The 22,973-nt window shown below is 42.6% G+C and overlaps 1 protein-coding gene across 5 annotated transcripts in view; it reads left to right on the top strand.

Moving 5' to 3' along the window:
• HTT (huntingtin) overlaps positions 1-22,973 on the top strand; it is a 193,421-nt gene that overhangs the window by 48,450 nt on the left and 121,998 nt on the right. For 3 of the 5 annotated variants that reach the window (XM_088462238.1, XM_088462236.1, XM_088462239.1), the window contains 12 exons: positions 3,328-3,408; positions 5,703-6,052; positions 7,855-7,972; positions 13,269-13,387; positions 13,568-13,679; positions 14,846-14,983; positions 15,293-15,451; positions 16,110-16,207; positions 19,109-19,248; positions 21,266-21,329; positions 21,939-22,039; positions 22,343-22,489. In XM_088462238.1, the coding sequence (XP_088318364.1) occupies positions 3,328-3,408; positions 5,703-6,052; positions 7,855-7,972; positions 13,269-13,387; positions 13,568-13,679; positions 14,846-14,983; positions 15,293-15,451; positions 16,110-16,207; positions 19,109-19,248; positions 21,266-21,329; positions 21,939-22,039; positions 22,343-22,489 (1,627 nt within the window). The remainder of the gene's footprint in view (positions 1-3,327; positions 3,409-5,702; positions 6,053-7,854; positions 7,973-13,268; positions 13,388-13,567; positions 13,680-14,845; positions 14,984-15,292; positions 15,452-16,109; positions 16,208-19,108; positions 19,249-21,265; positions 21,330-21,938; positions 22,040-22,342; positions 22,490-22,973) is intronic. The other 2 variants (XM_088462240.1, XM_088462241.1) reach the window with 1 other exon arrangement.

Below are 22,973 nucleotides of genomic sequence, written 5' to 3' on the forward strand. Positions count from 1 at the left end.
AGTTTTTAGCTAAAATGATTGGTGCTCACAATAACAATAATTGGAGTTGATTAGCGTGAATAATGACTGTGTGGTGTTATTGACTCAGTGCGGCTAAATTCTATACCTGTCCAGTAGTTTGGCAGGAATGACTGAATCTGCTCATGTGCTGAAATACTTTATGAACATTGTGATGGTTTCATCCTATGCTTTGACAGCCCTATTCTGCAGATGTGCTCACTCTGCCGCATGTTCCCTTTTCTGTTCTATAGCAAACTGCAAACACTTGGACCTTGATGCCGAGTAGAAGTTATGCCACTTTGCATAGTGTACATTTGCATTGCGCACGATTACAAAGTGAACTGAGGTATATGTGTTGGGTACATGTATTTGCGGACGATGGTGACTTGCAACAATCGCATATGTTCCTGGTGCGTAGACAGCCGCACCTATTAAACACTGCTCTGCATATGGACAGGAGTATTAGTATAAAGACTAGACTTCACAACATTACTCCATCATGCTTTAGCCCAGTAATCTTTTATATGACTCCCGAGGATCACGCAGAGTTTTCAAAAATTCCAAAAGTAACGGTTTACTGTAGTGAAATTTTTTCTTCCTCCACTAGGGGGGGGGCACAGGGATAACACTGTGTGTAGCCTGGAAAGGAGAGTCTGTGCACCAACTTGGACACCAGAAAAAAAAAAAACAATTGTGGTATAGAAACAGTTTGCGTACTCGAAATTATGTAAATGTGAAATGCGACACTCCGTGAATCACCCTAAAGTGCATTCCTGTATAAATGAAAGGAGGAAATATTAATTCTGTCACCATGTTTTACAGCACTGTTATATGCAAATGAATCAATATTATTAGAGAATAATTGGTATTATTCAATACCAATATTGGTATTGAAATGACTATCTCCTGGGTATCATCCGTGCTAAAGCTAAAACTTCCAATAGATGATTTGTTTCTGTTAAAGAGCATGGTGCTGGTAATACCGTTCCAATGTCCTACTGACCAAAGCCTGAAAAACCCTGTTAACCTGGGAGAAGGGCTCTACGCTATATAACATACGGGATACGTTGCCAGGTGAAATAGTTTGGCTTGATCACCAAGTGGCGGTGTATGACCGCAGTTCTGCCACGTTGTCTTCCAATTTGGCTGAATAATGTGATCTGCTCAGCCGATAACGCAATACATGCTGCAGTTTGCCTCATTGGCCAAAGACCTTTCGCACCACACGCTGTGCAATTGATACAAATTTGTTTGGCTTGGACCTTAACTGATAGCATGCGTGGGTAATCTGGTGGCTATCATTGTACTTTTCTTCTTCCTCCACTAGGGGGCACTTGGATAACGCTGGGTGTAGCCTGGTGAGGAGAGTCCGGGCATCAAACAGTTAAATGAAAATACCCACAAGCCCATAATCCCTCTCCTGTTTACCCTGCCCCCAGCCATCGGCAGCCAGTTTGATTTTGGTGCCAGCAGGAGCTTGGCACCATTTTTGTGCAATTGATACAAATTTGTTTGGCTTGGACCATAACTGTTGAGATAGCCGCCAGATTACCCACACATGCTATAATTGTACTTTATTTGTTTAAAAAAAAAAAAAACTTAAATTCACTGACTGTCACTGGCTGCATGCATGGCTTGCTTTCATATTAGAAAATTTTGGATTGGAGCCAAGACGTGCCAGTAGTGTCTCTTGATTGCTTCTATTTTGTGGCGTTGAACAAAATACAACGGAGTAGGACGCATTTTTTACATAGGAATTGTACAGAATCCAGCGATCATAGTACAACCAGTCAATAGATCATTCTGGTCCTCTTGTTCCCGCTGACCTCGTGTTTCATTCGCTGGGTGAATATGGTGTTTTGTGGATCTGTAATGAATCTACAATGTTCTTAAACAGATTTAACCTCTTTAGCGCTATTTCTACCATACTGTTACTGTACAAATTCCCATTCAGAGGATTAGTCCACCTTTTGTCTTTCCCCCTAAACTAGACTTAATAGACCCAAAGTGAACCTATTGGCAAATACAAGTGTTTGACTGTTTTTATTGTGTAGATTGATTGGGCAATTCTGACTAAACCAGCACAGTGACCTTTGGTGGAGTGACAAGGGCGGTCGCTGCAGGGCCTGGGTGCGAGACCAGTGCATGCGCGTGACTGTGTATACTCGGAGGTGCCTGTTCTGCCTGGTAGGTTAGAGTGGCATTGCAATGGGGCCTGGTGATGCGCTGTTCTACTCTTGACAGTGACTGACATATAGCCAGTGGAGCATCTCCTTCCTCACCCGGCACCCTGATGCAGAGGAATCAGATAGCATTTACACTACAGTGATTTAATCTCTAGTACTGCATTATACATTATATGCATTTTATTTAATTACTCTTTAAACAGACTTTTACACAGTAGGTAAGGCAAAGGAATTCTCCGCTTTTTGGGGGAAGCCACGATACTGTCTATCAGCTAGTATTCATCATTAGGCACCGCTCCCTGTAATACAAGGATTTATAGAACTTGTATACAACAGGCAGCATAGGGGTTACTATGAACTGAAAATGGGGACTGACGGGCAGCGGTTTAGCCGAGCAGAGAAAACCATCCATTAATGGGAGCTGGTTTGTTTCTTTAGACATTTACACTGGTTCCCACTTTCATTTACCCATGTTGGAATGGTTATGGGCCGATTTATAATTAAAATCTAAATAGTGATGACTTTCTGGTAACATTATGAAAATGTACTTCTGCCATCAGAACACTGGCTCTATAGAGTACGACAATGCTTATATATACAGTAACAATGGAGTCTAGAACGGAGTACGGAAAATGAAAAGCTTTCTCCGCTTACAAATAATAATAATGATATACTCCCTATTGGGAGCACAGAGTATGAAGTGCAAGTCACCTACCCCAGCCCCTCTCAGTTCCATTACTAGCCGGTGACCGATAAGGGCGGCGGTGGCAGTGTAGGGCAGAGGTTCCCTGTGGTAGCTGAGATGGGACCTGTCTGCATTTGGTGTCTCGCCTCCTCTGAATGTGGATTATGTGATCTAAGTAGTTTATGTGGAAAGCTAATTCTATTTAGGAGATCTGTGATGTGGTGACAAGTAGCAGGATCCCCAGAGACGAGGTTTGAGAGAGAAGTACTTATTGCTAAAGCAAAAAAGTGCTGTTTAGGTGACTACACTGGAATCAATTGAAGATAGTTACTTGTATGATGCCTGGTTTACGCTGGCTTGTCCTGAGGAGCGTACACAGCTGGCCGGTACTCCAAAGTATTTTACTGTTTTCATGATAGAATCTTTTTTAGTCCCTTATTCTTTGTCCTCTGTCAGGTAAAGTGTGCCTGGGCGACGACGAAGGTTTGGAAGATGAGTCCGAACTCAAGACTGATGTCACTGCTGCTCCTTGTACAGGTCAGTCCTGTGCGGGTACAACTGGCCATGTCCTCGATGGGCTTGTTCTGTTTTGGATAGCCCTCCTTCAATATGGCCGCATCCAACCAAAAATAGGGGGGAGGTCACCACCCTAGAATCCTCCGGTCACCTGGAGCTGGGGGCCTTCCATGGTGTGAGGTCATAGTACAGGGGAACTGAATAGTGTTCTCCATGTGCGATTCAGTTCTTGTCTTCTCCCCCATCACCACGGTCTGTTATGTTACACCGTGAGTGCTTGTCATAAATGGAGTCTATCTCCTGTTAATAGTTATAACCACTGCAAACTTCTGCTTTGGGTTATACTCCTGAAAACCGATCCACATGTGTTTTCCCATATTCCCAAAATCTGCTTCTAATGGTAATTTTAAATACAATTTAAAATGAAAGAAAACATCTGATTGCCATTGGTTACAGCACCTTTACTGCACAGTGACCCGTGTCAGCATGTTTGAAACCCATTGTTTCTTCACATATTGTATATGATATTGCTCAACTGTTATGAAAGTACTGGTTGTTTAATCTTTTCTCACTGGGCCTCACAGCTCCCTGCTTTATACACTGCTGCGTTCTTTGAGACGTGTGTAGAAATACCGTGTAGCTTTTTTTAATGACTGTACATAGATCTAGAATGAGACCTATAAACCTACCTTATGCTAGAGCTCCATAATGGTTCATATCATTCATGTTATCTGTTACTTCGATGTTTTTAACCACATTTTCCTCCATTGGCCCTTTTGTGCCTCCCCCATTGTGTTTTAAGTTTGCAGACTTCTATCTGTTTAATGTTAGTGTACCTCACATAGGGCCTGATCCTGAACCGCATTGTCGTTCCGACTGTACATGCATCTAAATTGCTAAACAATGTGTGCGCATACGCTGCACAATGAGAGCGGTTGCATGCGTGTCGCATCTCGTTCCAATGGAGAGCAGCGTAACATAGTAGTTTCTGGGTGGCGAGTATCACGGAGCATCTGTTTATGGTGGTGGTGTTGCGGGAGCGTATGTTCATGTCGGTTTGCAGTCGGGAAGCCGGCGGACTTGATCCCGACAGCTGGCTTCCTGACTGCTTTATCCTGGCGAGGGTTAAATGACGGGCGTCTAAATCTAGATGCCTGTCATTTTACCAACGCCGGGAGACCGGCGCCGAGCGCGGGCAGCTGTTTTAGGTTTAGGGCTCCCGGGGGGGGGGGCGGCTTAGGGTCTGGCGCCCCCCCCCCCCCACCGGGAGGTTAGGGTTAGGCTAGGGGGGGACTTAGGGTTAGGCACCCCCGGTGTGGACTTAGGGTTAGGCGGAAGGTTAGGTTAGTGAATACTTACCTGGGGGACGATCGGGATTTTCACCCATGTCGGGCAGCCGCTGTCGGGATTCCAACCGCCGGACAAGCATCATACCGATTCCATCATGTCCGTACGTACTGGTGAGGGCCGCCTGTTTCTGACTGGTCTCTTGTACCCAGCATGGGGCTGGAGCAAACGCCGATACTAATGATGACTGTTGAGTCTGCGGACGCTAGAACAGTGAGCGGGATAGACTTGGACTTTCAGACACACAGATTTGCGACTCAGTTCGGCTAATTGCTGCATTAGCAACTGACGGTGAGTACAGTGGCGCAGCGGTAGAAAACATACCACTCGGAATCGACCCCTCTCCACTTTGACGACCAACGACTGGATGAATAAATGCAGCTTTTAGTAGAAAATTCAGATCTACAGATATGGCCTCATACATCTAGCCTCAATACGACACATGTCCCAACTGGGCGACTGCTAGTGCCAGGTGGCTTTTTATGTTTTGCCTCTTATTGAAAATGCGTCTTAGTCGTAATGCAATGCCATTCAGAGACTCAGTCGCACACCGACAAGTGTCGCGTATCAAATTATTCATTGTAGTCTCCTGGTGCGTCCTAGTCGTATCACATTGCGACTAGGACACATTTTCTGCAAAAAAAAGACCATGGTGTTAGCAGAATAGCACCTAGCGCACCGAGAGGGGCTGTTTGGCGCGACTGCAACTTTGATGTATGAGGACACATCTATAGGTGGATTATATACATTCGGTCATTTGCCAGCATCTTTATTCTACTCCACTCTAGTTATATTCCCTCCAGGTCTTATTTTGTGTCTGTTTACCCGCATGCACTGCTGTAACCTTGCTGTTTTTGTTCCATTTTAGTGTTGGTTATATTTACTGTATACACAAAACACTAACTCCGCTGTTGACATGGAAGACAATGCACCACTATTTTCTGTAATGTTATTATGTTTGTTTCTAGCTGGCATTAAGAGCGAGGGATCATCCGATGTGACGGACTCCTCTGGCGTTACTGCTCCGGCCTCCTCCCTGGATTCTCTGACTCATGACATTATAACCGAGCAGCCCCGGTCACAGCACACCCTCCAGTCTGACTCTGTAGACCTGAGCGGTTCCGACCTGGCCAGCACTGCCACAGAAGGAGATGAGGAGGACATTTTAAGTCGCAGCTCTAGCCAAATCTGCACCGTCCAGTCTGACCTAGACTTGAACGAGGGAACCACCCAGGCTTCCTCACCGGTGAGCGACAGCTCACAGACCACCACAGAAGGTCCAGACTCTGCTGTGACCCCTTCGGACAGTTCTGAAATTGTAAGTGTGCAGCGGGCGAAGGGGGGATCCCAGTCTTCTACTGAAGGGCCTGACATGTCTCAGAGTTCCTCCATGGAAGGCCCAGAGTTGGATACATCTTCCTATTCATCATCCTTTTCACTCTCAGCCAATGTTTTTGAAAAGGTCAGCAAACCTCTACCTGAGAGCATGACCTCCCAAAGAGGATACCCGTGCATGGTCCGATGGGAGCAATCTGGGGGAACCATCATTTATTGCTAATGGTTTTTATTTTATTTTCATGAAGAGAACACCTCCCGAGTTATCTTATTTTGTTAAGCACGCTTTGTTTCATTTTACCAATACTTTTACAGTCTTGCAGTAATTTTGCCACGGTTAATTTTCAAACCAGTCCTCAATGTACCGCTAACAGGGATGCATTTGTTTTTCCTCCAGCAAGCCTTCAAGATTTAGATCAGCCGAGCCAAATATACTGTAAATCATATGTGCTGTTGGTTAAGACACGGCATTTGCTGTTGGTTGTTAGGGATGTAGATAATTTTGAATTGTTCTGTTTGTTTAGTATACAATCATCTAGGCAAAAACTTAGTAGAGGTGAAAGACCTCAAAATCTATTTATGATTGGATGAAGTCACTTAGGGTCCCCCGTCCTGACCGTTTAGTAACTTCTCAAGGAAATCCAACTGGAGTGGATTCACAAAAGCTCCAACAGGGGACCACACTGTTATTTTCCTGTAGGTGGGGCTCGCTGTTTGGGCACTAAATATTCATTGCAAATGCTGTTTTTAGTGAGCCAGCAACCAGTGCTCGGTGATTGTACCACTGGCCCTGTATAGAAAAGGCCAGCCTTGAGTGTGGACTGACCCCACAGAAAATAGATTTTTCTCTGAAGTTTTGCTTGTGTAATCCAGGCAGGGAAGATGCTAATCGCATGTCTAGTGTTATGGATTGGCTTCTCATCTGAAATCTGATTGATTGTTTTATGTCTGTGACTGGTAAGTTACAAATAGCAAGAGTTGTATGAAGTTTAGCATGAATGTTGATTCTGAGGATTAAGGGCCTTATTGGGACTGGACATACTGTATGCCAGGGGTCAGGGAGCTTTTTTACCTTTTACCCCAAAATATATTTAGATACGCCGACGTTACCCCCTTGATTTGAAAGGAAGGAAATCATATAGTAGTGCCCCCATATAATGCCCCTGTAGTAGTGCCCCCATATAATGCCACTGTAATAGTGCCCCCATATAGCGCCCCTGTAGTAGTGCATAGCTCCCTGTAGATGACCATCAGTACTATGTGGAAAGCCTTTTATTGCGGTGACATCAAGACGAGCCCTTTGCGTCCGTTTTTAGCATATGGCATTAGTGCTGGCCTTCCAGAATGCCAATCCGGTTGGCTTGTCTTCAGCTTGGTAGTAGTTATCCAACGATGTTTCTTAAACTTTTCTCTATGGCCCATAATGTACCTACTAAAGCATGTTAAATATACAGTATAGCCTTTAAAAATGTAAAATCTGGGCATCCCTATGGAATATGTGACTTCTTGTAGAGGATGATGAGCGCTGCCATGTTTTGTATGATCTTTCTTCATGGTATGATGTCCTCTAATTCTACATGGCTTTCCTGGTTTTGTATAGGTCATTGAGAGACTGGTATGAAAACTGCGTTATTGCTAATAAGCCCTAAATATTGCCTTGTTACTTGACTCCAGTGCTATGCTTTAGGAGATGAGATCATTTGTCATTTGCATTGATATTTGGTGAATCCTCGTTCCAGTATTTGGGAGATACTTCTAGGAGTCTTGTGTATCTGTAACCTGCAGGTAATCGATGGCGCTGAGAACCAGTATTCTGGGATGCAGATCGGACAGCTCCAGGACGAAGAAGATGAAGGGACCATCATTCACCAGGAAGAGCCATGTTTTGGGAACCCGTCACTTGGTAGATTTACTGAATGTATTTTATGGGTTGTAATGTGCTTGTCCTCTTTATAGACGTTACCTTCCAAGGTCGCTTAAGTTAATCTGCTTATCGCTAAGGAGTAATTTCTGATTTATACATCCACTTATTATAATGCATCTGTGGAATTATTGCTAATATGTGATGTCTATTCAATGCATTTATATTTCTCCTTCATCCACTAGGGGACACTGGAGCTCAAGACACTGGGGTATAGATGGTGGTAGAGAAGAGCCTGGCACTTTAAATAATTTAGAAGCGTGACTGGCTCTTCTGAGCTTTTACTATTACTGTTTGGAGTATAAAGCGCAAGTTTATATTCTTATACAGATTCCAATAGAAAACTGCTCCCTTTTTTAGGATTGATTTATACCAGAACCTATTTAGTGTATACATTATTTATTACTTAAACTGCACCAGGATGAATTGTTTGTTAGTTGTTATACGTCCACTTTACATTTTATTCCTTTTTGTAGATATTTGGGTCTATGGCCCTCATTCAGAGCCGTTCGCTATTTGCGGTCGTTCGTTCAAAAACAAGGGGTGGCTATTCAAATGATCCGTACGCACATTGCAGTCTGTTCACACCTCTAAGTCTGAACGAACGAGCAAAACATACGCTCGTTTATTTGTTAAAAACGCCCCCTGGCCGCACGCACCATACGTCATGTCCGCTATTTATTAGATTAATCGAGTACATCGACCAGCGTATGAACTGCTCGCTATTCTTGTGGTTGGTGTTTGCTACCACAAATTTGCGAGCAGTTCTGGCTATAAAATAACCCAGTGACGTGGTCATTGACGCTGCTGTTTTAAATATACACACCCATAAAACGCCCGTTTTGACCTTTAAGCACGCCTGCGTTCGGATCTCCACTCCCCATTTTCAAGCACCTTCCCCTGTTACCACCCACATACGCCTCATTCTGTCACTCAAAATAGCAGGCACTCGCTATATAGCGTACAAACGATTTTCGGCCGCACTGACTGGTTCGCGCATGCGTACTAAAAAGCGTACGCATGCGCAGATGTGCAAACATCGCTCGGAACGAGCGTACTGCCGCTAACGAGCGGCTCTGAATGAGGGCCTATATTTCTTTTATTCAATTTAATGTACTGTAAGATTGAAGTATGAGTATTTTAAAAACTGATGCAAGTGAGAGTAGATAAGTGGAGGAAGGGGTGGAAGATGGAAATTAGGGTATGATGGAACCTCAGCTACCACCTGAGAGGAAAAAGTCCTACAGATGTGTTCTCATATACCTAGCATTCAATACGCCACGCGGCACAAGAGACACCTGGCGCAAGTGAACCGCGATGAGTGGTGTAGCGTTGCTACTTTCTTTAAATTAGTTTCTTACTCACAATGCAGATGCAGCAAAGCACGACTCAGCCTGTAGTAGAGACGCGGGCACTGTAACCGCACAGGAATTCGTTTTAAAAAAGCACCAAGTCGCAGATGAAGCACAACGGAACCTTAGCATTGAAACGGCGGCTTCTGCATCGTAGCACTTCGTATTCAGACTCAGTCGCGCACATATATACAAGTGTCACATATCTAATTAATCAGTGCAGTCTCGTTAAGCTGTTTTGTCACATCACATTGCGAAAAAGACCATTGGCGCAAGCCAAGCCGCACTGGATCTGGCCTGCCGAGAAGGGCTTTTTGGTACGGCTGCGGCAGTAGTGTGTGAGGACACATCTGTGTGGACAGCGGAATACATAACAGTAGCTCTTATAATGATAAGAATTGGCTTCTCTATAGGCATTCTAAAGTTGACCAGTGAGATTTATACACAGTATGGTGGGTACACACTACACGATATGCTCCTTGAGCGATATCGTGTAGTGTGTCCCCGGCAGGCTGTGCTCAATGTCGTTCATGACATTGAGCACAGCCGCTGAACGATATCATTAACGATATCGTTCAGCGCCGGGCTCTCTCCCCCATTCCCTGACATGCAGCAACCTGACGAGATCGTCAGGTTGGCCTGCATGTCAGCCCGCTGAACGATGATGACGAACGACCCGCGGGAACGCGCGTCGTCATCGTTCATCTTTTTGGTGTTAAAAATGGACGATAAAGTGGACGACTGATCGATAACGATATCCACTTTATCGCCCAGTGTGTACGCACCATTAGTTCCCAGTTTCATTATTGTCTGTAAAGGAAAACAATCATAACATTAAAAACTGGTAGTAGAGGAATTACAGCATATGTTTTATTTTTAGTCATTACTTTATTATCAAGGAACAAAAATAATTTAATTTGCTATACACATGTACAGTACATGGTATTAGAATACTGGCTAGGTAGTTGCTTGTTTCAGATCTGATACAATCCCTTTATAAGCGATTTCCAAGTCAGCATTCTAATGATAAGTACGCTGTGAGTATAAGGGGTAAATTTACTAAGCTGACAACTTCTATTTGATGTCACCTGAAATCAATCACAGATGACATTGTCCGTATTCATGTGTTTCATTTTTCGGACAGGTTACTGAATTTACTAAGCTGCCGAGTTGCTTTCGTTCGTGTTGTTCGATGGTGTAATCATTCGATATCATTCGTATTATCCCTTTCTATTTAGCGTTCAGCTTTGGCTAACTCTAACGAACAAATACACAGACGGATCAGGGAGATCCGTGATACATGCATCTGTGTGTAAAAAAATAAACACAGAAGCACGGACGGGATCAGTGAGATCAATCTGTGCTTCTGTGTTAAAAAAATGAACCCCCCCAAAAGAACAACCAGCCCCGGGCTTTTCCCCTGTATTTTCTTGCCAAGACCCAGGATGTCTACATGGACCGAAGAGGACTCGATCCACGCATAGGAGGAGGTGAGTATGGAATTTTTATTACAGGTACCCTGACGATTACTTCTGGCGAAGAGGACGCAATGGGCTGCAGTGATACATATGTGTGTGTGCATGTATGTTTTATTAAACTGTCACAGTGTGTGTGTTCTGTGATTTTGTTAATATTTATTTTGCTGTGGAACTGCAGGTACCAGCGGGCTTGTAATGCCCCGCATGTTGGTACTTGTGGTTCTCAAGTACCATCATGCGGGGGAGGCTTGCCTGGACCTGTAGTTCCACAGCAAAAGACAATATTTTTTACTACCATCAATTGCACCACACTACATAATCAACCTGGCACCCAACGGCCAGGGGTGCCGGGGATAGGCTTGGGGTACCCTGGAGAGGGGGACCCCAGCTCCCCAGGCATCCCCGGCCTGGGCTGACTAGCGGTCAGGGGTAATGCTGTGGCTGTGGGACCCGGTGAAAGGGTTCCCCTGGCTGTGGCATCCCCCCCCCGCTACTAAAAGTTTGGTGCTAGTTCTGGAATTAACAAGGGAAACCCTACGCATTTTTTACCCTGTATTTCCAGAACCAGGACCTGCTCAGAGCCCAGTGCTGGTTGCAATAAACACAGGGGGTCCCCTACGTTGTTTGTACCCTGTATTTCGGCAACCAGGACTGGTTGCCAAAATACCTGTTGTTCATAGCCTGGTGTTGGTTGTGCTTAATACAGGGGACACTGATGATGTTTGCCTCCTGTATTTGGCACAACCAGTACTGGGTTTCCAAAGCCCGGTGCTGGTTGTTCTTTTGGGGGGGTCAATAGGGAGTCCACAGGGATACCATGGGGAAATGTGCTTGGAGTGATCCAGGCACCAAACAGTTAAGCTTTCAGCTCCCAGGATTCCTCAGGTCCTAATCCAAATATTCCCCACCCCTGGCCACAGGCATTCAGTTTTTCATTTGGTGCTGCAGGATTCAGACGTACCTTTATAACAGGGGGACTGCTCAGGCAGTCCCAAGCTTTTTACATTATGTTTTATTTTATTCATTTTTACTTCAGAGCAAAAGGACACCTGTACTGCTGCTCCACCTACCACCACTGCCGCGCAACACCATTAACCAGACTGGTGTTTCCGCGGGCACCGGCGGAGCTTGGCTAGCTTTGATTCTGGGACCCGGGACTACAGCCGGAAGCATGGCAACGCAGGTGAGGTGCGGGGAACCACGTGGCAGTCCGTACCTCCGGCGGTTGGAGACCTGCCGAAGATTGCTGTATTGGGGTGACCACTGCGTCCGCTCCCCCACTAGATCACTGGGGCAAGTCAGTCTGGCGTCGGGGACAGTGGCGTAGGCCATGTTATAAGGCCAGCGCACCTGGGGAGTTAATCTTCCCTTAAAGAACCTACAGATAGAAAACTTGAAACATGTCTTAAATCAGTGTCTTCATTGTCTGAAGCTGTTACTCGGCTGGCTATGGGTGCGGGCCTGGGTATCCAAAGCTGTTGAAGAATGGACAGGGGCATTGGAAGATACTCTACCAAATGCTACCAGAGAACAGCTGATGTATATCTCCCACATACGGGAAGAGGCCTATTTGGGAGAAGCTGCAATAGATGCTGGGCTTCTGGCTTCTAAAGCATCGGCAGCTTTGGTTGTTGCTCATAGGGCCCTTTGGTCCTGGAAAGCAGATGCAGGATCCAAGAAGGCTCTGGAATCCCTGCCTTTTTATGGAAACATACTTTTTGGAACAGAATTGGATAAGATAGCGGCTACTCTGGCAGCCTCAAAATCTGCAGGTCTGTCATCAACAGCTACATTAAAGTCTAGGCAGTCCTCTTTTCGGTCCTTTCACCCTCAGGGACCGTTTAGTTCTCGCAGGACCACAAAGCAGCAAACTAAAAGGTCTTGGCCGGTCAGACGTCCAGCTTCCAAGCCGGATGACAAACCCTCCGCTTGATGGGGCGGTCCTCCTTCTGGGGATCCCAGGGCGGGAGGCCGACTTCTTCATTTTGCGGACTACTGGCATCTAAATGTCTTTTGCGGCCAATTTGCACTATATTTCGGCCGTTAAAACAAATACGAATCCTTAGTAAATTTCCAGGTCCTATTGATGTCTATGGGAAAGTGCTGCCGAGTTGGCCCGATGGTCTATGTGTTCGAAAACATGTTACCGTCCGAGTTGCAGGTATTGCCGGCAGAGTTTTAGACATCGAATGGAGCAAAGTCGGCAGAGTGCAGCCTTTAGTAAATTCCGAAATATGCATTTATCGGCCGAATTGGCCTCATTCGATGTCAGTCGAGCTTAGTAAATTTGCCCATAAGAGTTTATAGCAAACTAATTGGATGTATTTTATCCATTGCAGCTATTGCCCAATAATCCAATGCATAAATTTACATTTTTTATTACTTATTTTAGTTACATTTTTAAAGAAATAAATTGTTAAAAATTAGACATCTTTCTTATCGCTGAAGGGCTGAACCAGAGTCACCTATTGAAGACCATGGGCCACAGCCGCCAGTCTTCCGATAGCAGCGTTGATCGCTTTGTCACCAGGGAGGAAATGGTGGAGCCGGGAGACTTGGATAATAAGGTGACAGTTCTGATGTGCATAATGCAAATGATCAGCAAGTTTCCCTTTAGACAAATGACACATGGCATATATACCTGTATATGGAAATATTTACTTGTAGTATAAACAGCATTGTGTGTTTTTTCTCCATGGTGATTATAATATGCTAATGCCCCCTTACTGTTTCCTTTCATGCTGAAGCCCCCCAGGATGAAGGGAGACATAGGACATTACACAGATACCGATGCGCCCCCTTTAATTCACTGCGTTCGTCTGTTGTCGGCTTCCTTCCTGCTCACTGGACAGAAGGGTGGTAAGACCACGATTACATTGTAATCACTTTGAGAATTGGAGCCAAATCGAAAAGTTCAGTGGTGACAAACAAACCTGATTTCTGCACTACTATACCTAAAATGACACCTATATATACTATATATGACCAACTAACTAGTACTTTACATACATTTCTATGGAAAAGTTTCAGAAACTTGTTAGGATGAAGATAAAGGGGAGTATTTATCAAACCTTTTGAGAGAGATAGTTAACAGAGAAAGTACCACCCAATCAGCTCCTGTCATTATTTAAACACAGCCTGTAACATGTAAGTTTGAAGCTGATGGGTTAGTACATTATCTTTCTCAATTTTATCTCTCTCCAAGCTTTGATAAATTTCTCCCAAAATGTTTTTGTTCTTCTGATGGGTTGGATGAATTTTCCTCTGAACAACAGATTTCCTGTGTAATGACACCAGGGAGTCACTCCCAGCTCAGCTGTGATATCAGTACAGTCATGCATCACCAGATGTATAGTATGGGGAGCTATGTGTCTGCAGTGACCAGCTCCCCCCCCCGGAAGCGATTCCTTGCTGGGGACGGTGCTCCCTCCGCAGTACACTCCAGGTGTCCTCGGCTGCAGCTGCGGGATACTATCTGAAGTTAAAGGATAGAAAATAAAGCTAAATAAAGTGACTGCCATAGGCAGCCATGGGAAAAGTGCCCAGCTCCTGCAGTTGTGTATAACAACTGCAGGTCCCAGGCAGTCTGTCTGGTTATAGAGAGGGAGGAGCTGCTGCATTTTATGTGTACATTAATGTAAAGTGCCCAATTTCTTGTCACCGCACTGTATAACCGCATTGTTCTGAGGGGAATGTAATATTGTATTACGATGAAAGCATACAATGATCAATACAACATACCTGGCATCGTCCATTGCTCTCAGTGGGATGGATGTATCAAGTAGTGATAAAAGTGGTGGAGTGGGACCAGTGGAGAAGTTGCCTTTAGCAACCAATTGGTTTCTACCTATCATGTTATAGAATGTACTTGATAAATGCTGCATTGGTTGCTATGGGCAGCTTCTCCACGGCTTGGTACATCAAGCCCAATGTCCTTCATCAGTTATTGTAATTGGTAATATGAGAGAGGGTGATATTCTGTGAGACAGTGCTGTTACCTTGTTTGTGGCTTTTGTGTTCTCCAGCTCTGGTTCCAGACAGAGAAGTGCGGGTCAGTGTGAAAGCCTTGGCGCTGAGCTGTGCTGGGGCAGCGGTGGCTCTGCATCCGGAAGCTTTCTTCAGCCGGCTGTTCAAGCTGCAGTCCGAATGTAATGACCCTACAGGTACCATCACGCCTATGTCTCTTGTGTGCCGTCTCAGTAGTGGTGCGCTGCTGCCAATGCGGTGTTCCTGGTGCGCTGCTGCCAATGGGGTCTTCCGTTTGAACTTACGCAATAAATACATTCTTAATTACGAAAGTTAGGCATGTCCATATCAGTCTCATTATTCAATAATCAGACTATTGAAACTGTTGTGCTTTCTATAAATGTGTGTATTAATCTTAAACGCAACCTAGTGTAATACACAGTACATAGGCTCTGATGTCTGGTGCTGGTGACTGACATTCTATCTCGTTTTCTTCTCCACTACAGAAGTACAATATGTTTCAGACATCCTGAGCTACATTAATCACGGCGACCCTCAGGTTAGGGGAGCCTTGTCCATTCTGTGCGGAACTCTGGTCTTCTCTATACTAAACAAGTCCCGCTATGATGCTGAGCAGTGGCTAGCCACTGTCAGAAGCTGTACAGGTAATTTATCAAATATCTGAGAAACCCATAAGAACACCTGGGTGCATTGTTTCACATATCGCTAGGCAATTTGTAGATCAGCTTATGTCTTTTATCATATAACATCTGGATGTAAAGAATTCTGTCCCAGTTGTCAGCAATATTAGTAATGAAGAGATTTTACAAAAATATAAGTAGATAATTCTTAGGGGTAAATTTACTAAAGTGAGAGTTTTTAGAATTGGAGATGTTGCCAATAGCAACCAACCAGATTCTAGCTATTATCTGCTAGAAGGTGCGCTAGCAACCAATCAGATTCTACTTAACAGTTAACTATCATCTTCTAGAAGATAATAGCTAGAATCTGGTTGGTTGCTATGGGTAACATCTCCAATTCTAAAAACCTCTCACTTCAGTAAATTTACCCCTTTTAGTCATTTATAGTTTAGGTATATGACTTGTGCACAATGCTAGCTGGCACATTGTCACGGTTGCTGCATAGTTAAGCATCTTAGTTGGCAAGCTTATAAGTTGCAGCATAACTTATATAGTTAATGACTCATTGAAAAATAAAATAGTAAAATGAATTGTCAAAATGCTCCATTGTTTATTTAGGGATTACCATTCTTTTTGGGGCAGAATGCAGAAATGTAATGTGTGTTTGATCACTTTTCGGTAGGGAATACCTTTTCTATGGAGGATTGCATTCCTTTGTTACAAAAATCCCTGAAAGACGAATCCTCTGTCACGTGCAAGTTGGCTTGTGCTGCAGTCAGGGTGAGTGCACAGATACTTTCTATACGTTGCAAATTGTAAGGACATTATGGACCTCATTCAATGGTGTAAATGCAAGTTTTGGGTTTTAGTTCCTGCAACTTATTTTACTTGCCCATATGCATCTTTTCGCAATGCACGTCTGACGCATATTGCACTGACTGCTCCCTGCGCCAATGTGACCGAGGCGTGGATGGAGGGGGTGTCTCCATGTGGTTAAAGTACAGGAATGGTGACGTGGTAAAACATGCACATTCACGACCCCTGATGCAAGTTGCGAGCTGATTACTGCTACTGATGCGCCAAGCGCGTCGAAGACACACAGAGTTGTGCGAATATGTTATAACTGCTGCGGCTGCAATCGAAGAGCAGGATTACAGTGTACAGAACACTCCGGCGCGTATTCAACTGGGAGCAAATTTTCCAAAAATCTTGCGCCGTGGGGTTTTCCCTGCAGGCGCCAGATTTTTGGTATTTAATTGGACGCAAGGTTTTTATTTTATCACGCGGCGCTTGATTTTTTTTTTATTATTATTTTTTTAGAACAAGTGTTAAAACCGTTATTTTATGTAAACATTGTTGGGACTTGTTTCTGAACCACTCTATGACTAAGTCAGCAACTGTCAATTTCCGATTAACTTAATTAATCCAATAATTACATGTCATTATTGGTTAAGACAAATAATGACTTAATTACCCCAACATTAACTTTTTTTTAATTTATGCATCACAAATGTAATTATTAAAAAAGGAAAAATAATTGCTTTCTATCCATCCAACATATATTGTTTAAGACTAGCACGTCATAATACACAGGTACAGCTCTCTGTGTAGATAATCAGTCACGTACATGTGAAGATAGATGTATAATTTGCCATCTCTAGTACAGAAAAGGGCATTAGACATTCAACAAGTAAGATCAGTGATACTCTCATATTAGGTTCAATCCTAATAGTACATAGTCCCATCCAAGTATATATATATATATATATATGTATATGTATATGTATATATATGTATATGTATGTATATGTATATATGTGTATATATGTATGTATATATGTATGTATATATGTGTATATATGTGTATATATATATGTATATATGTGTATGTATATATATGTATATATATATATATGTATATATATATGTATATATAAAAAATAAAAAAAAAATTTTTTATTTTATTTGTTCGTAATAAAGCAAAAAGTTTTTTTGTTTTGTATTTTTTATAATGTTTGTTACTTTAAAAAATGCAGAAATCATCCATTTGCTATAACAAATAAATCCCATGTGTTGAGAAGGAGACTGTTTCAATCACCAATATATGGCAGCTGTGTATAGGTAGCCAACCCAAATAACAACTAAACAGAATAACACAGTGCTTTTATATGGCGATAATTAATAAAAACTTGTAATATGCAAAAAATATATCACAATTTATTAAATGTAAAAAACATAGTAATTATCATAAAATTAATATACCCTTTTAAAACCATACATGCAAATTATAAAATTCTAAAAATGTGGCCTCATTAGTATTGAATCTAGTTTGAAATTATGACATTAAACGACTTTCACCACTGTTTAAGACTGCAAAAGTCTAATTTATCCTGAAATACAGGAACTCAAATGTAATATTCAGTAGCATTAATTTTTCCTCTGTCTAGTTGGATGTTTGAATAAAATACTTGTACTGCTGTCCAACAAGCTTTAATATTACAGGGTACCTTCTGCTGTTCTAAATATCAGCATTGTGGATATGGATCCCATATGTAGGCAATGATGCAGTTAATATAAATGGTGCTGCCATAATAGCTATAATAAGCAATATTGATTCCTACTCTGGTTGGAAAGTTGAAAGCTGCCAGTTTGTTTTTTAATATGGACTGTAGAAATTATATAAAGAAAATTGTGTTTGCGTCTTGTTCAATTTTACTTTTTAAAGTTCTCATTGCCTCTTATTATCTACACTTTCCTGCCATTTACTGTGATGTATATGAAGTGCTTATCTTGTTTTTGGCAAGTTAGGGAAGCCACACCTCCTTTTGTATTCCAGCGCATCTGCTTCTATCATTTGCAGGGGGGCGGTGGCGTGTTTGCTACCTATGCAGTGTTAGGCACTTAGTATTAATATTTTTATTGCAAAGGAACTGGTCTAAAGTCGCAGAATAAGCCCAACGATGCGCGGCACAAGTAATGGCGTGGCTCACTCAAATCGGAACCTTCTGTCTTTTTTTTTTTCTCTATTGTGTACATCTGAGTTGCACACAAAAGCTACATGCAATGTCAGTGTCCAGGGTTTAGTGATGAAAATAAGGCGCCTTTTTTTCTCTAAAGTGTGGCGACATTGCATGTTGCGAGTCCATGGCTCACCAAAAAGCCCCAGTTTCATTGTAAATGGTACGTTTTTCTACATCTGCATAACATACTCTACACCAGGGGTGTCAAACTCATGGCCATCCAGTTGCTGACTTACTACATATGCCAGCATGCCCTGCCACAGTTTTAGCATGCCCTAATAGCAAAACTGTTGCAGTGGATGCTGGGATGTGTAGTTCCACTGCAGCTGGAGGGCCACCAGTTTGACACCACTGTTCTACACTAAGGGGTATATTTACTAAAGTGCAGGTTTTCAGAAGTGGAGATGTTGCCAATCGCAACCAATCAGATTCTACTTAACATTTATCTAACACCTTCTAGGAGATGATAGTTAGAATCTGATTGGTTTCTATGGGCAACCTCTCCACATCTATAAACCCGCACTTTAGTAAATATACCCCCTAAGAGCGAAAGAAAAATGCATGCTAATTCAAATGGTCTGCATGAATTCTACATAATAAGTCTGATGCTTATCATTGTTTCAGTGTAAACACCCGTGTACATATGTTTTCCTGTTTCTAGCACTGCATATCGAGCTTATGTTGTAGTACATACAGCGAGCTTGGATTACAGCTGATGATTGATCTGCTCACTCTAAAAAACAGCTCCTACTGGCTGGTGAGGACGGAGCTCTTGGAAACTCTTGCAGAAATAGATTTTGGGTAAGTTAATGACTGTACATAGTACGCGTCCTGTTCTGTGGATAAAGCCACGCGCTGTGTTCTGTGGAGAGTTTTGTTTTGCAATAATATCAATGAGTTGATATTTTTAATTCCTCCCTCTGGCTGATCCGGTTCCTTGTATACATGCATCCAAAGTACATTTGTGTGTCTGTGCATCTCAAGCCTTTTAGCTGGTGTGTTGGGTTAAATGTGAAATGCACACACTCTTTTACTTTAGACACCGAGGACCATGTTCAGTTAGCCACTGTGTTTACCGCAAGGGTACGCATGAGCCTGACAAACTATGAATCCCCGTGGGGTCAGGGGATGGCTCCTGGCCGAAGCTTTTAAATTATTAAGCAAATTCCTCATGCCGTAAACCCTATGTACTGCTGGGCATACACTATCGGTCAGATATCTGTCCAGCTTGGCTGGTTGGAATGAAAATCTGGTAATGTATGGGAACAAATGACAGTAGCTGAGCAATACCCTACATAGCCCTTAACTCCGTTGTTCTCATTCAGTGTGTAGCCATTGTCACCTATGGGCTTATTAAAGTTGAATCTGAGGTACGTAGCATGGTATAGAGAGGGAGGAGGCATCCCACAAACAGATCCCTCTACACCCTATGCTATTGCAGTGTTCTTTTGATAGGTAAATCTGGAACATCCATGAAAGGTACAGTAACACGATGTATTAAATAGGTCCCTCTATACAATGTTGACATTTACAATGTCAATAGATATGATGATGACATTCTTAAAATGTCGACAGGCAACATCTCGACATCAAAAGTTAGGCAGCGGGCAGGAGGTTTGGTTTAGGCTGTGTGGAGGGGCAGAGATTAGGGTTAGGGATAGGAATACTCGCCGAAACACTGAAACGTCGTAGGTCTGACCCGGAAGTGACGGTTACATGTCTACTAAACAGCCTACATGTAGCTATCTACCCCATTCTGTCTGATTATAATGGTGAAAACACAAGGAACTGATTCATCAGCTACCCAAAGTTTTATGTTTTGAGGGACATTAAACTCTCCCCAGGATCAGACCAAGAGAGAATGTTTTCTAGACTGCTGTACCCGTGTCTGATGGCACAAATAGGCCAATGGTAAGGTGGGCCCTCTGGGGTCATCCTTCATTGGGAGAGGGTTAGCAATGGGGGGTCATCCCTATAGGAGATTCAATATGTCCAATGTACCCCAATGATAGAGGACCCCTTTTGGATAATAATTTTAAACAAACAGTTTATATTTCTTATGTAAAAAGGGATTATTAACTTACAGTACAGGTTGAGTCTCCTATATCCAAATAGTCCGAAATATGGAATATTCCAAAATACGGAATACTTTTAGCATGACTGAGAAAGTGAAACCTTTGCTTTCTGATGGTTCAGTGTACACAAACTTTGTTTAAAGCATAAAATTATTAAAATACAGTATAAAATAAACTTCAGGCTCTGTGTATAAGGTGTATATGAAACATAAATGAATTTCATGTATGTACACAAACTTTTTTTTATGCACAAAATTATTAAAAATATGGTATAAAGTGACTTGCAGGCTGTGTGTATAAGGTGTATATAACACTTAAATGCATTCTGTGTTTAGATTTGGGTCCCATTCTCAAGATACCCCATTATGGTATGCAAATATTCCAAAATACGGAATATTCCGATATCCAAAATGCTTGGGACCAGGGGTATTTTGGATATGGGAGACTCAACCTGTATTTACCTATAGCTAATGAAATTATCAGAATGTGAAATGATCCTGGAGAAGCAGTGGCCTGTGCACTGGTGCGTTGGTGTTATGCCGACAGGGCTGCATGTGAAGTGGGCCACGCCAAATAAACGGGAAGCCACAGGCTGAGCTTTAGACTAATGAAGGAGCAGGGTCTCCCAGCAGCACAGGGCAGAGATTTTACTTTTTTTTTTTGTTAATTATTGCAGAATATTGAGGTGTCCAATGAATCTCTATGAAACAAGCTTCATACATTAAATTTTTTTTTTCTTAAAGGTTAATCAGTTTCTTGGAAGGACGAGCAGAAGGGCTCCATAGAGGTGTCCATCATTATACTGGGGTAAGTGCAGCTAATCTAATCTGATTCATATTACAAAGGGCATATATAAAACAACTGGCTGGTGCCCTGAAAGCTGAGATGAATTTTCATATAGTCCACTAATAAATTTGCTTTTTTGTGCTAAGAACTGACCAGGTTTCATACATGTTAATAATAAATGTATTTTGCAAGAACGATACTGCACTGCCAACTTTTATACTTTGCATCGCTCCCTGTAACCAGAAGGTGGCAGTATTTTGCCTGCGTTATTCCTTGGCATCTTTTGTGCCTGTAGTTTTGTTCTATAAATAATGCACTTACAATTGCACTCACTTTATAACACGACTTACCTCCAGTATTACAAAGTAAGAAATGCTAGTATAGATGCAATGCAGTCACAAATTCAGCACCTTCAAATTGGGTGTTGATCTAGGATAAAATGTCAATTGTCCTAATTGGAGTGACCGCCAAACGTAAAAATAGATTGCGTTCCCTTGAAATATGGCCATTATATTGCATGGAAACTGAATAATTTTTTTTTTTTTTTACTTTATTTTCAAATGCGTGTTCTGATTTCTGTAGACAAGCTGTTCTTTTATTTTATTTTTTAAATATCTGTGTCTGCTGCAGCTGTTACACCTTCAGGATCGCGTGTTAAACGGCGTGATCGTCAGCCTTCTGGGAGATGAAGATGCTCGGGTGAGGCATGTGGCTGCAGCCTCGTTAGTCCGGTAATTAGTCAGCACGCTGGGGTCTCTTTGTTATTGTACATGTCAATGTTTGCTGGTTGGGTTTCTCCAAGTCACGCAGAGTAGCACAGGTTCTGCACCAGAGTCTCTGCCCAGCCGCTCAGTGTAAATGGTTTTCACTGAACACATTTAAACAATAGTTCGTAAACGATTTTGTATTTCCCCTAGCTCGTCTTGGAGAGACCCATCATTTTGAATGTATGATTAAGGTGGTTTTGGGGCACAGGCATCTCAGCCGTCACCTCTTTATTTCAAATCTTCCTTTATTTTTTAATCCTCGCACAGACTGGTCCCCAAGTTGTTTTACAATTGTGATCAAGGGCAGGCTGACCCCGTGGTAGCGGCCGCCAGAGACCAAAGCAGCGTCTACCTGAAACTTCTCATGCACGAAACGCAGCCGGCGTCGCACTTCGCCATCAGTACAGTCACCAGGTATGGGCACCGTTTGCTGGCTGGAGGTGATCACTGTGCGTTTTCACTGCACTACGGAATTTAAATCCCATTATTACTAACCTAGCAATCAATAAAAATGAAATTGTACATCTTTTCTTTTAATGTTTATAAAAATACTGTAGTAGGAACCTATGCTGTCTCCTAATGTAAAATATTCATGTACTAACCTCTTCCTTTAGGTTTATCTGTAATAACATACAGTATACTGCTTAAAAAAAAATTACGTTCATCTCTCTTAAAGTTAAGGGAGAACTGATAGATTTCCATGGGTGATGTAAACCATAGGACCAGGTCCTGTTTAACAACAATGGAATTAAATTTGTTTTTTTGTATGTGTAGTCTCAAGGGATGTAGGAATGGTTGGTATAGGTCCTGCTTACTGGAGATTTGACACAACGTAACCAGATTTCCTGGTGGACATATCCTCTCCCTTCCTGGGTTGACACCAGTTATTCAGTCTAGC

The sequence above is a fragment of the Taudactylus pleione genome, unplaced genomic scaffold (assembly GCF_031769625.1).
Source record: "Taudactylus pleione unplaced genomic scaffold, aTauple2 ptg001166l, whole genome shotgun sequence".
NCBI classification, from domain to species: domain Eukaryota; kingdom Metazoa; phylum Chordata; class Amphibia; order Anura; family Myobatrachidae; genus Taudactylus; species Taudactylus pleione.